General features: G+C 38.9%; 1 protein-coding gene across 1 annotated transcript; it reads left to right on the top strand.

Annotated features, from left to right (window-relative positions):
• Positions 1-208: 208 nt before the first annotated feature.
• On the top strand, positions 209-11956 carry cdhr5a (cadherin-related family member 5a). The gene is made up of 14 exons (XM_017684979.2): positions 209-371; positions 832-1007; positions 2103-2165; positions 2344-2433; positions 2569-2655; positions 6138-6242; positions 6349-6534; positions 6684-6774; positions 6870-6967; positions 8449-8655; positions 8785-8898; positions 9061-9127; positions 10448-10605; positions 10779-11956. Exons 1-14 carry the CDS (start codon positions 281-283, stop codon positions 11361-11363), a joined length of 2118 nt encoding a protein of 705 aa, XP_017540468.2. The 5' UTR covers positions 209-280; the 3' UTR covers positions 11364-11956.
• The last annotated feature ends 602 nt before the right edge of the window (positions 11957-12558 follow it).

Consider the following 12558-nt stretch of genomic DNA (forward strand, 5'->3'; position numbering starts at 1 on the left):
TGCAGGTACATTCTTGTGCCATTTCTCTGCGATGGAGCATCCACACTAATACAAAATGACCCCTCAAAAACAGATGCAAGTATTTTTGTAGGAGGGAACAGTCCACTGTTGGCAAGCTCTTTAGGCAATATATGACCGTAAGATGAAGTCACAAACATTGCGACTGGAGTCAACTCCCACTCATCAGCTAACACAGTCAGTGCTTTATGTGAAGAAGTACCAGCTGGTGCCACGGCCCCATAGTCCTCCATACTTATTTGTGTTCGTCAGATACTGGGACATGGAAAGGAAATATTCACGAAAATCTGTAAAGTTTGCCTTCAGCTGCATATTAGCGTTCTTCCTTCATAAACTCTGCCTAGGCCAAAAAAGTAAGTAAGACTTGTTTTGTAGTTCAAGCTTCAAGCACTTGTTGACAGTGCATAAGTAATGTTTGCTCGTTTTGAAGTGTTGTGGAGTTTTATCGTACATGACTGTATTGACAACACATAATATGTAATAATTTCTCCATTCTGACTGCTGTGTTACAAATGGGACAGATTGTTGTCAGTTTAGAGTGGATATTACCAGCACAGAGATAAAATGCTACAATTTCCTCTTGGCTCTCTATTTGAGATCAGCCGAGGCGCTTCAAAGATTCAGAAACTTGCAAATCAGCCTGCTTTTAAGCCTCATCATATGAATAATGTAATATAGTTCTCTGTACTGAAACTCATGTACTTCCCCACTTACTGTATTCATGAAATGAAGTAAAATCATTGTTGGTTGTTGTTTATTTGTAGCTTCCGGTGTGGTTCTTTGAGCACAGTAATATTTGTCTTCTCTCTTCAGTTTGTTCAGTTCCCTCAGAGCCTGTGACACTTAAAGAGAACAACACAATTGACATTGTTGTTGCTTATATTAACACAACAACAAAGGATGTCACATTGACTCTCATAGAGAACCCAGAGGATGCCTTTGATCTGAAGGGCTCCTTTCTGATAGTGAAGAAACGGCTAGACTTTGAGGTATGTTTACCATCAGCTTTTTCTCTGACAATGGACCCAAAACTCTTGGTTAAATATGAAAATGGAAAAAAAAGTAGAGGTGGCACAATACCGTGTTTCTTTTTCATTACCGATATTGATATTTAGACCTTGAGAATCAGCTGACAGGGACAGCAGTCCAATAGTTGTTCTTTAAAACTATTAAACATAAAAATGAGCTGATTTTCATTGAAGCACTTCACTTTAGATGAGCATCTAAAGTAGGCTAACATGCTTGAACTACTCAAACACTCTTTTACCTCACAGGAAGAAATACACCTTATGCCACATCACACAATGTGCATGCATTTCAGGGTAGATTTGGGTTGGATTGGATTCATTCTTTTTTTCTCTTCAATACCACTGGTGAGCCCTGACTATTAAAGCTCTTAAGAGTGGTTCCAGAAAGCCCAGGGTGGCATGTTTTCTGACAAATCAGCTGGCTCCTAATTATGTTGGTATTTAATTTGGCACGTTAGGCCTTCAGTTCAGCTCCTGAAGTCCTAACCAATGGCATAGCTCACCTGACTGTATCTACAGAAGGGGAAAAATCCTATCGATAGATAGATAGATAGATAGATAGATAGATAGATAGATAGATAGATAGATAGACAGACAGACAGACAGACAGACAGACAGACAGACAGACAGACAGACAGACAGATAGATAGATAGATAGATAGATAGATAGATAGATAGGGAAATTGTTCTATGAAAAAAACATACAAAGGATCTCAAGACAACCACTACAAATATGTTCTTAAATCAATAACAATAAAATAACAATATACCTTCCAATATTTAATCCAGCATTTTCTAAGGATACTGGCTTGATACTGGAGCCCATTGATGCTGTCATGCTATTTCTAGAAATCATTTTCAGGGTTTTATTGAGTTTTTAACATCCATGATAAAAACCGCTGTTTGTAGAAAGAATGCTAATTCCTTCCACACTTACAAGCACAGAGTCTTCTGGACTTCAGGACTATGTGAAATATTGAACGCTGAATAAATTCACAGCAGACCTAAAGCAGGTGCTAGTACACATGGTGTTAATGCGTATATTTCTTTTTTCAGAAGCTATTAAATCCCGAGGAGCTTGCGGTTCAGGTCCGCTGCAATAAAACAGGCTTTAAAAGTGTAAGTGTCTCACCCATTGCAGCATTAGTCACACTTACAAAAAAATGCTAATTTGGGACGATGCTAATGAATTTGGGGAGAAGAATTTCTTCTGTCTGATGTGAGGCTACTGGTGTTTCATACAAGAAATCTGCATGTGCTGAAATAGACTACAGCCAATCCTTTTTGCTGTCCACAGATCACTTTGACTGTGCTTGTCCAAGTGGAAAACATCAATGACAACCCTCCTTCGTTTGCTCAGAGTGAATATGAGCTAGATGTTAATGAGGTGAGAACATTTTGTGATTCTCTAAAGTCACAGGCAACTCTAATTATAATTATATATATCATTTTTTTTTATAATGTGTTCACATGGTGATTTTCAATTTTGATCATATACTACGACATTATCCTTCTTTCACAGCTCACGCCTATTAATACCAGCGTTGGCCTGATTGAAGCCAAAGATGATGATTCCGGGGTGTTATATTATACCATGGAGCCGAATGTGGTAAGTAACCAATCCTGGGGCTGGATTCATGAAAGCTTTTCTATGAAAAAATTTTACGAAGGATCTTAAGACAACCACTATAAAAATGCTCTTAAATACAATTACTCCAAAAACATACATCTCAAATATTGTCTTAGGCAAATCTTTATTATTTTCTTAAAGGGCCCATATCACAGAAAAACAAATTTTCCAATTTGATGCGTTACCGAAACTAAGCTGCCACATATAGATGCCGTTTTGAGTTTCTGTGATGTCACTTAAAACAGCCCATTCACATTTATCTGCCTATTCTGCCTTCAGCAGTTCAGCCCCGCCATTCACACTGAAGTTATAAGGAGTGTTTCAGGCTGGACTGCTCCTTGCATGACGCACAAAACGGGGCAGCCAATCAGAACAGAGATCAGTCTGAAAGGCACAGTAACAAAAAACAGCTGATTAATTCTAAGGTAAAAAGATGGAAAAGGTTGGAAAATGGTTGTGTAAAAATGAATTAAAACTGTTTTTGTTACATAAATACACACAAATGGGACATAAAACAAAATATAATAAAAATGCAGGATATAGGCCCTTTTTGTTTTTCTTGGAAAAGCTTAATGGCTTTTTTATGTACAAATTGTTGTCATATACAATAGCTTAGCAATATCCTGTTACATTTTATAGAATATGGTAAGTAATGGTGGAGGGAAAATACTTCTTGATCTGTTTTAACAATTATATTTTGTGAAACTCATTAGATATTACAGTGTATACTCACCAGCCAGGTACCTCTCTAGTGAAAGGTTGGACCCCCTTTTGCCTTCAGAACTGCCTTAATTATTCGTGGCATACTTTCAACAAGGTGTTGGAAACATTGCTCAAAGATTTTGGTCCATATTGACACGATGGCATCACGCAGTTGCTGCAGATTTCTCGGCTGCACATCTATGATGCGAAACTCCCGTTCCACCACATTCCAAAGGTGCTCTATTAGATTGAGATCTGGTGACTGTGGAGGCCATTGGAGTACAGGGAACTCATTGTCATGTTCAAGAAACCAGTTTGAGGTGATGAGCTTTGTGACCTGGTGCATTATCCTGCTAGAAGTAGCCATCAGAAGATGGGTACACTGTGGTCCTAAAGGGATGGACATGGTCAGCAACAATACTCAGGTAGGGTTAGGGTTGGTGCTAAGGGGCCCAATGTGTGCCAAGAAAATATCCCCTACACCATTACACCACCACCAGCAGCCTGAACCGTTGATACAACGCAGGATAGATCCACGCTTTCATGTTGTTTACGCTAAATTCTGACCCTACCATCTGAATGTTTACAGCTGAAATCAAGACTCGTCAGACCAGGCAACTTTATTCCAATCCTCTAATCTCCAATTTTGGTGAGCCTGCACAAATGGTAGTCTCAGTTTCCTGTTCTTAGCTGACAGGAGTGACACCTTGTTGTGTGTTCAGAGATGGTATTCTGCATTCCTTGGTTGTAACAAGTGGTTATTTGAGCCTTTCTATCATCTCGAACCAGTCTGCCCATTCTCCTCTGACCTCTCACATCAACAAGGCGTTTTCGTCCACACAACTGCCGCTTACTGGATATTTTTTTATCTTTTTCTGACTATTCTCTGTAAACCCTAGAAATGGTTGTGCTTGAAAATCCCAGTAGATCAGCAATTTCTGAAATGCTCAGACCAGCCGGTCTGGCACCAACAACCATGCCACGTTTAAAGTCACTTAAATCACCTTTCTTCCTCATTCTGATGCTCGGTTTGCACTTCAAGTTGTCTTGACCACCTCTACATGCCTAAATGCATTGAGTTGCGGCCATGTGATTGGCTGATTAGCTATTTGTGTTAACAAGCAATTGAACCTAATGTACCTAGGTGTACCTTGGTACATTAGTACCAAGGTGGTTGGTTAGTGTAGTGGATAACACCTCTGCCTTCTACGCTGTAGACTGGGGTTCAATCCCCACCTAGGCAAACACCCTACACTATACCAATAAGAGTCCTTGGGCAAGACTCCTAACACCGCCTTGGCCTACTTGTGTAAAATGATCAAATTGTAAGTCGCTCTGGATAAGAGCGTCAGCCAAATGCCGTAAATGTACCTATTAAAGTGGCCGGTGAGTGTATATATATATATATAGAGAGAGATATTAAAGCTACACTGTAGCTTTTTAACTCTTAAAGTAGAAATATGAGGTTGCTATGAGATTAAAGGGTTCACATCATGGAAAGACAAATTTCCTAAACTTTTCTTAAATAAAAAAGTTTGATCTGGTATGTAAACCGTCTTTACGTTCCAAAGCATATTACGTACTCCCCAGTCCATATGGAAACTAAGCAAAATTAACTAATTTACATATATATGCTTTTAAGCCAGCAGCAGTTTTTTCCCACCCAGAGTGTTTTAGTCTTGACGGCTTTTTGAACAAAAATAGCCTGGGACAAAAAGAGACCATAACATTTTTATGTAAAAATGAATTATGTTTTGGGTACATAAACCCAAACTAACATAAGTGAACCTGTTGTTGTTTCTCCACGTTTTAAAGCAGTCTTTGTAAAGGTGATTTTTCAGAATTTGAAAACTAATTAAACTGAAACATCATTCTGAGCAGTCAGATGTGAAATTAAGATTAAGTGAGCCTTATTAGTCCCACAACGGGGAAATTTCACCGCCGCATTTAACCCATCCGAGAAGTGAAACATTACATACACACAAGTGAGCGCACACAATGTAGGGGGCGGTGGGCAGCCCTATCCGCAGCGCCTGAGGAGCAGTTGGTGGTGTACTGTCAGCTCTGGGGATTGTGGGGTCATAAGGCCGGTTCCCTAACCTGCAGCCCATGACTGCCCCAAATCTGTGCTTCAGGTGAGGCTCGAGCTCACAACCTCTTCTTTATAAGTACCAGGCGCTGACCGATTACACCACTATTCTACTATTCTACTGTTCTAAAGCAATTTAGCAAGTCAGAGATGTTCACTGTAGTGGTGATAGGAGCCAGATGTCTGCAGAGTTTAAAGCTTTTAAGAGCTATATCACAGAAAGCTATTGCATGAATTGAACAGAAATATGCTGCGTGGTGCCTGAGTTATTGTTTTATGATAGTTTGAGATAAAGGTGTTGCCTAACATTTATTTGTTTATACTTTATTTTTATCTACTCATGATGGAGAGGTACATGCAGGGTGTTGTAAGGCAAAAAAACTTTAAAAACCTTTATTTTTTGGGATGTCAGTATTTTACTATTGTCAAAATTACATATAAAAACACAGGAGACACATGTAGCTTCACTGGTCATTTGGATGGTAAATAACTATCTGTATAGGTATTATGATATATTAGGCATCATACAACCCTTGGTTCCCATCCCCACCACTGTAAAGAAATTAAAGCTGATAAATTGTGCATTTCACTTTGTTTACATCTAGCTTCTGCTCCTCATTACTTTGAACTGATTATAGTGTCAGAATCATTCATATTTCCCTTTCTGCAGAACATGTATTTCAGACTAGAGAGTACGTACAAGCCAAACATCCTTGTGAACAAGACTTTGGATTACGATGTCGTCCAGCAGGTGACACTGACTTTATATGTGCAGGTAAGTGTATATTTCAAGCATGGAACAGTTGAGGACAGTAGGCATGGACAGCACATCTACAGACAATATATTCAAACTGCTCATAAGGAAATCTTCATTTTGACAGGACACTCCATCACCTCCACCACCAGACCAGCTATCCTTCACAGGTACCACAACTATAAGAGTCAATATAAAAGACATAGACAACCGTCCGCCCTGGTTTCAGCCATGTATGAGGACTACTCTTGGAACTGCCAAGATCTGCCTAAGTCTTGGGTATAAAGGAAGAGTCAATCTAACAGAAAAACAGGTAAACAGTCTCTCCTGCATAATATAGGATGAAAAAAGTCTGGCTTTGTATACATTTTGCTTAAGAAAGTCATTAACACTGAAATACATCATTCTTAAAGAAGTACATACAAGGCAGAATAATCACATTTGAACACATCCGATTCTCAGGATGGGCCATTACAGTTGCAGCCAGGTCCAATTTATGCCAGAGACGGTGACAAAAGTAGAAATGAGGAGATAACCTACAAAATTGTTCGAGGTAATGGTTTTTGTAATTCTTACTATTTAAGAGAACTGCTGGATTTAATAGATCTGTAGATAAGATGGTTGTGTTTACTGACTTGTGTAATCTAGGGAATGAAGACAGTATATTTCAAATAGATGAAACCACTGGAAACATAACCATGTTAAAACCAGCTGACATTGCAGGCCCGATATCACTCACAGTTTTGGTAAGCAGCATGTTTTATTGTACTTCTTTAGTACTAAAATACTAGAACTTACTTTGTGGATGGTGACTGTTGCATAGTACGGGCTTGAAACATCTTAAAACATTTGATTTGATTCTTTTTTTCATAAGTTTATCAATTTTAAAGATTTTGATCTATTTAAAAGGGAATTTTTCAACATTTTTGTATATAATGTTGAGTCGTTGAGATGTAAACAAAGTCATTCAGAGTGGTTTGAAGTGAAATACCTAATTAACAATTTGCAGATATAGCCATTTTATTTACTATTGAAAATGACCAGTGAACCTGTATATGTGTTTTGTCTGAATCTTTATATATAACATTGAAAACAGTGGTAAATTCAAAAAGAAAACATTTACTTAATTTACTTTTTTGCCTTACAATGCCCTTCAATTACCACTTCACCTGGAATGGGTTTATAAAAACCATATAATATAGAATTATAATACACTCATAATACAGGGTCTCCATCGTCAGGAAACAGATTTATAGCTAAGTAATAGCTTTCAGTAGTATATGACCAGAATTATGTGGACTTCACTCCTGATTACTGAGTTAAGGTGTTTCTATCACATCATTTGTTAACAGGTGTATAAAGTGTATAAAGAGTTCCTTTGACAAACATTGGCAGTAGAATGGCTCATAGGATGCCACAGTCATCAAAAGTCAGTTCATCCAATTTCTGCCCTGCTAAATCTGCCCAAATCAACTGTAAGTGCTATTACTGTGGAAAAGAAGTATCTGGGAGTAACAAGAGCTCAGCTGCTGAGCAGTAGCCCATGCAAACCAAGCAGAACATGTAAACCAACAGTAAGGTTGGGTGGAGGAGGGATAATGGACTGGGGATGTTTTTCAGTGTTTTTCCTAGGCCTCTTATTTCCAGTGAAGGATAATGTTAATACTACAATATACAGCTTCCAACTTTGTGGTAACAGTTTGAGGAATCTCTTTTCCCATTCCAACATTTAGGCGTCTCTGTCCATAAAGCAAGGTCCATAGTGGCTTACACCAAACCCTGACTTCAACCCCAATAAACATCTTTTGGATTAATTGTAACGTCTGTTGTGAGCCAGGCCCTCTCATCCAATATCAGTGCCTGACCTCACAAATGTTCTTTTGACTGAATGGGCACAAATTCCCACAGACACACTCCAAAATCTTGTGGAAAGCTTCCCCGAAGAACAGAGACTGTTACAGCCACAAGGGAGACAATCTCAAAATTATGTCCAACAAGCTCATATAGGTGTAATGGTCAGGTGTCCACATACTTTTAGCAGCACAGTATTTAATGGCATTAAATGCTTTGGACGTTTTATTCCTATTCTGAGTCAGTCTGTTTCTCTAGAAAGCTGCGTTTCACATCAGACCACTCTTAATGATTTTGTTTACATCTTAACGGTTGATTTATGCAGAATTTCAGAAATCCATTAAATTAAATATTCTGTTGATGTTGCTTCAACCAGGCTTCACAGGTGTCAAACAGAGACCAGTTTGCCTCCACCTCAGTCAACATTGAGGTGATGAAAAAGAGCAGGAACCCACCAAAATTCGAGAGGGAGCGATATGAGGCATATGTTTACAGCAATTCGGGCCCTGAGAACATGGTGCTCAGAGACAGGACTTCAAACAGACCCTTTAGAGTCAGAGCCAGGGATGACGACTTTGCAAATGTAGGTTGCAGTGTAACACCATTTTTTAATATTTAAGGCAGAATGTACACTAGTTGAACTCCATTTAAATAGTGTCACACCACTGGAGCAATCTTATACAGTTTGATTTCTGCATATTTCCATTGACAGGGAATAAATCCAGACATAAGATATGAAGTACAGTACAGCAGTTATGTCAACATAACTACAGATGGGTTTGTGCTTCTGAAGAAAGCCGTTCGGACTGACTCCTTTGCTCTGCAGGCAAGTACAATGTCCACAGCATCTACCATCTAAATATAATTTCCCACATGATGAACTAATTTATTTAGATTTCACAAAAGAATTTACAGATTAGAGCAATTATTTACCAAAAATATTACCATTCCATGGTAACAGTCTAAAAGGGTTTTTGATTGTTTGCAGGTCCGTGCTGTTGATGTATCTACTGGTGAATCAGGGACAGCAGCATTGTCAGTGGTTGTTTTACCACGTGAGTTCATTCATTTCAAAAGTATTGCGACTGCTCTGTTATTGCATTTACAGTGATGAGTCAGCCAAATATCATATTTACAAATTCTTTATCTTAGATATAATGTAGTTGTTTAGCAAAGACATGTTTGGTGTCTGAAGTTCGCTTTTTTAGTTTTGCACCATAGCTATGAGGCTAATGTGGATTATAACCATTTAGTTTATTATAACCAAAGAGTTTAGCATCAATCAAACTGCATTCTTTAATCATCACACATTTGCTTCACACAGCATGTCATTTCTTATGTGGATTCTGACTCTGTTTGATACACTGTTATCTACAAAATGAGCAGGCATATTTTGAATTGCTAAAAAAGTAGCAGGAGCCATCTTAAAACTGGAATTTTGTCTGTACTTTTGTACATTTTTACTTATAAGAGTATTCATACTGCATGTGAAACCACATAAACAAGTGTATTTGAGGACCTAATGAATTCTGAAGCACGTGTGTGGTGATTTAGGTATGTACATTGCTAATGGGTGGATACAACCTTCATAGGTAGATTATGTGTTAACCAGATTAGCCAACTACCTTGAATGTAAAGATAAAGAAGCAAACTCCAGACACCTATATATGTATTGGCTTATCAACCACATTTAAGGTACACTATCCCACAAAGATACAAACAATATTAATGCACCCTAAATGTTCAAAATGGTCCATAAAGCCCAGTTGTACACATAAAAAATTTTTAAAGAGACAAATAAAATCAAAAACCCGGAGTCAATGTAGCTAAATGAAATAGTTGCAGTAGAACATAATACACATACTGTATGTTCCCTACCAAAAGTCATACTGGTTGGATGTTTAAACTTTTGAACAAATTACAATCACACGCATTTTCTAAGCCGCTTATCCTTCTGGGTCTCGGGGGGAGCTGAAGCATATCCCAGCACCCATTGGACGGAAATCCCACTGCCAACTGTACCAATTATGTATACCTTTACATTTACAACAGATGAGAGTTCAAAATCTTTTTCACATTTTACTATTTGTGGTTAACTAGCATGTTACCTGCACCAGAATGGAGGCTGACAATTTTCCAGACTTGGTCCTAGTTCACAAGGTGACACAAATGGCAAATGTCTAGTGTGACTGCAGCTTAAAGGTGCTTAAGATGTACCCTTGAGAGCTGCCACCCCAGTGGCTTGAGGATGCCACCTTTTGTAAGGAGACAAGTTCGTACATTTGATTTCTGGCTGAACCATCATACTACACTCATTCTGAGTTATCTGGTAAAACAAATCTTTCAATGCTTATGCTCCATGGTCTCCATCACAGCTGTGGGAGTTCAGTCGCCCTCAGAGGGATACCGTGCTGGAGATATGGCTTTGCTGGGCTTTGTAATGGCTGCTCTACTGGTGCTCTGCCTCATTGTGATTGGGTATCTCATCTCCCGTCTGAAGAAGGAGAACCCTGATACACTCAAGTTATCTGAGGTCAGCAACTTCTCATCAAAGCTCTGTGAGTCCGGCTCTGAATGCTCATATTATACAAAGTATCAGAGAGAATAAATTTAGGTCAAGATCAATTTAAGATCAAATAAATGGTGCACTTGCTGATGTCCGGCTGATTTAACAAAAAGTGGGATTGATCTTATGCCCCCATTCAGTGTTTAGGTCCATGCTTGCAGCTTACTCGTTCCACTAACAGGCCAAGGCCCAGAGACAGCCTGCAGTTCACCAACGATGGCTTCCTGAATGAAGGTGACATGGGCAGGTCAGGCAACAGAAGAGCGGATAAGAGAGAGAGGAAGTTGGAAGTAGCTCAAACAGGAAGACTGAGAGTAATACCCCGCGAGAGGCAAAGACACTGCAACTTATGTGGCATGAGAGTTCATACAAACCACGTACACCGCAGCAGCCCGGTTGGCCACCCTAAAGCCCGGGGAGCTAAAGACCAAGTCAAATCCATTCTGACTAAAGAGAGAAGGAGGCAGAGCAGACACAAAACCGTGTGGTTCAAGGAGAGCGAAGATTCATCAGACATTGAGGTGGAGATCATTCCTGACAACATTGGGCTCAGACCTGAGGAGAACTTACAGGACTTTGTGGAAGACTCATCTTCTCCAGCTCTAATGTCCAGCGATGTGGAACTGGGAGATCTGACTATGATGAATATCCAGGACTTGGATAACCAAGAAGTTACCATTTCTGATCACAGTGAACATCTGGATCCAGATAAAACAAGCCACTGAGTCCTGTGGTTCAGTAGTTCTCCTGGTCCTGGAGGATCCCTGTCCTTAACTTTTTATTGTTATCCCTGCTCTAATGTGTCTAATCCAGACTAATCTGCTAATGATCAAGCCCTTCCAGAGCTGAAGTGGGCAGGGAAAACACTAAAATGTGCAGAGCAGTGGGCCTCCAAGATCCAAGAAGTGAAACGTTTAAAGCTTGCCCTGAAGTTTTTCAGAAGGTGACAAACATATTAAACCAATGTACAGGGAAAATATCTTGATGCACAATATAAAGTACAATACACAATTTGACAAATATATTTGGGGTGAGCTGCAAAGAGATGCACACAACTGTCACAATTAATCAGTTAAACCTATTCACTTTTTGAAAATCTGCGACTAAAATATACCTTCTAGATTAGGGCTGTCCCAAACAGTATTTTACAGGCCTCGAATACTCTATTGGTGTTTCTATACAGTGCTTGAAAACTGATTGAAGAAAAATCTTGTTCAGGACTGAGAAGTTGGCAAGTCATTTTAGTGTTTCATACTAAATTTGAATAGATTTACAGCTGTTCATATCTTACAGGAATCAACTAAACTGTTTAGCTAGCCTGCTATCTCTGTTTGTCTTTGTCTCTTAGCTAAATGGTGGCTAAAAGTGGCAGGATGCACTTACCTTATGCACCTGAATGTCATGCAACAAGCCTCAGTTTTGTAAAGAAAAAAGGGAAATTAATTGAGTAGGAAATGCTTTAAGGGGTCTACTTAATGCAATAAACCACAGAGACCATGCGTTACAGTGATTTTATCACAGATAAGTGTGTTATGATTGGAACCTCCTTAACTGTAATACAATCACTGTTACACACATTCTCTCATGGCTCACTGCTTTCATAAAATGGCAAACAACATCCATCCATCCATTTTCCAAATCGCTTCTCCGTCAGGGTCGCGGGGCAAACAACATATTCTGATAAAATATATAATTCAGTTAGTTTTTAGTAATAGTAGTAATCTATTCCCCAATGAAATGTAGTTAATTTAGTGTAAATTACTGTTGCAAATGAATCACAGACTGCTGTCGAAGGATGAGATATTCTGTCACTCATCATGCAGTCATTTCATTAACTTCTGTCATATAATAATAAATATAATATATTACTATTTAATGCATTAACTTGCGTAGCACTCTGTAAAGGGAGAAAAGAGCAGT

Source organism: Pygocentrus nattereri, chromosome 15 (genome assembly GCF_015220715.1).
Source record: "Pygocentrus nattereri isolate fPygNat1 chromosome 15, fPygNat1.pri, whole genome shotgun sequence".
Lineage (NCBI taxonomy): Eukaryota > Metazoa > Chordata > Actinopteri > Characiformes > Serrasalmidae > Pygocentrus > Pygocentrus nattereri.

Bases quoted from the DNA above. Each gene is read 5' to 3' on its own strand.
- cdhr5a (XM_017684979.2), top strand. From the start codon at position 281: ATGGAAAGGAAATATTCACGAAAATCTGTAAAGTTTGCCTTCAGCTGC. The intron at 1,008-2,102 runs GTATGTTTACCA...TTCTTTTTTCAG, and splicing joins AGAAACGGCTAGACTTTGAG to AAGCTATTAAATCCCGAGGA. The intron at 6,775-6,869 runs GTAATGGTTTTT...TGTGTAATCTAG, and splicing joins AACCTACAAAATTGTTCGAG to GGAATGAAGACAGTATATTT.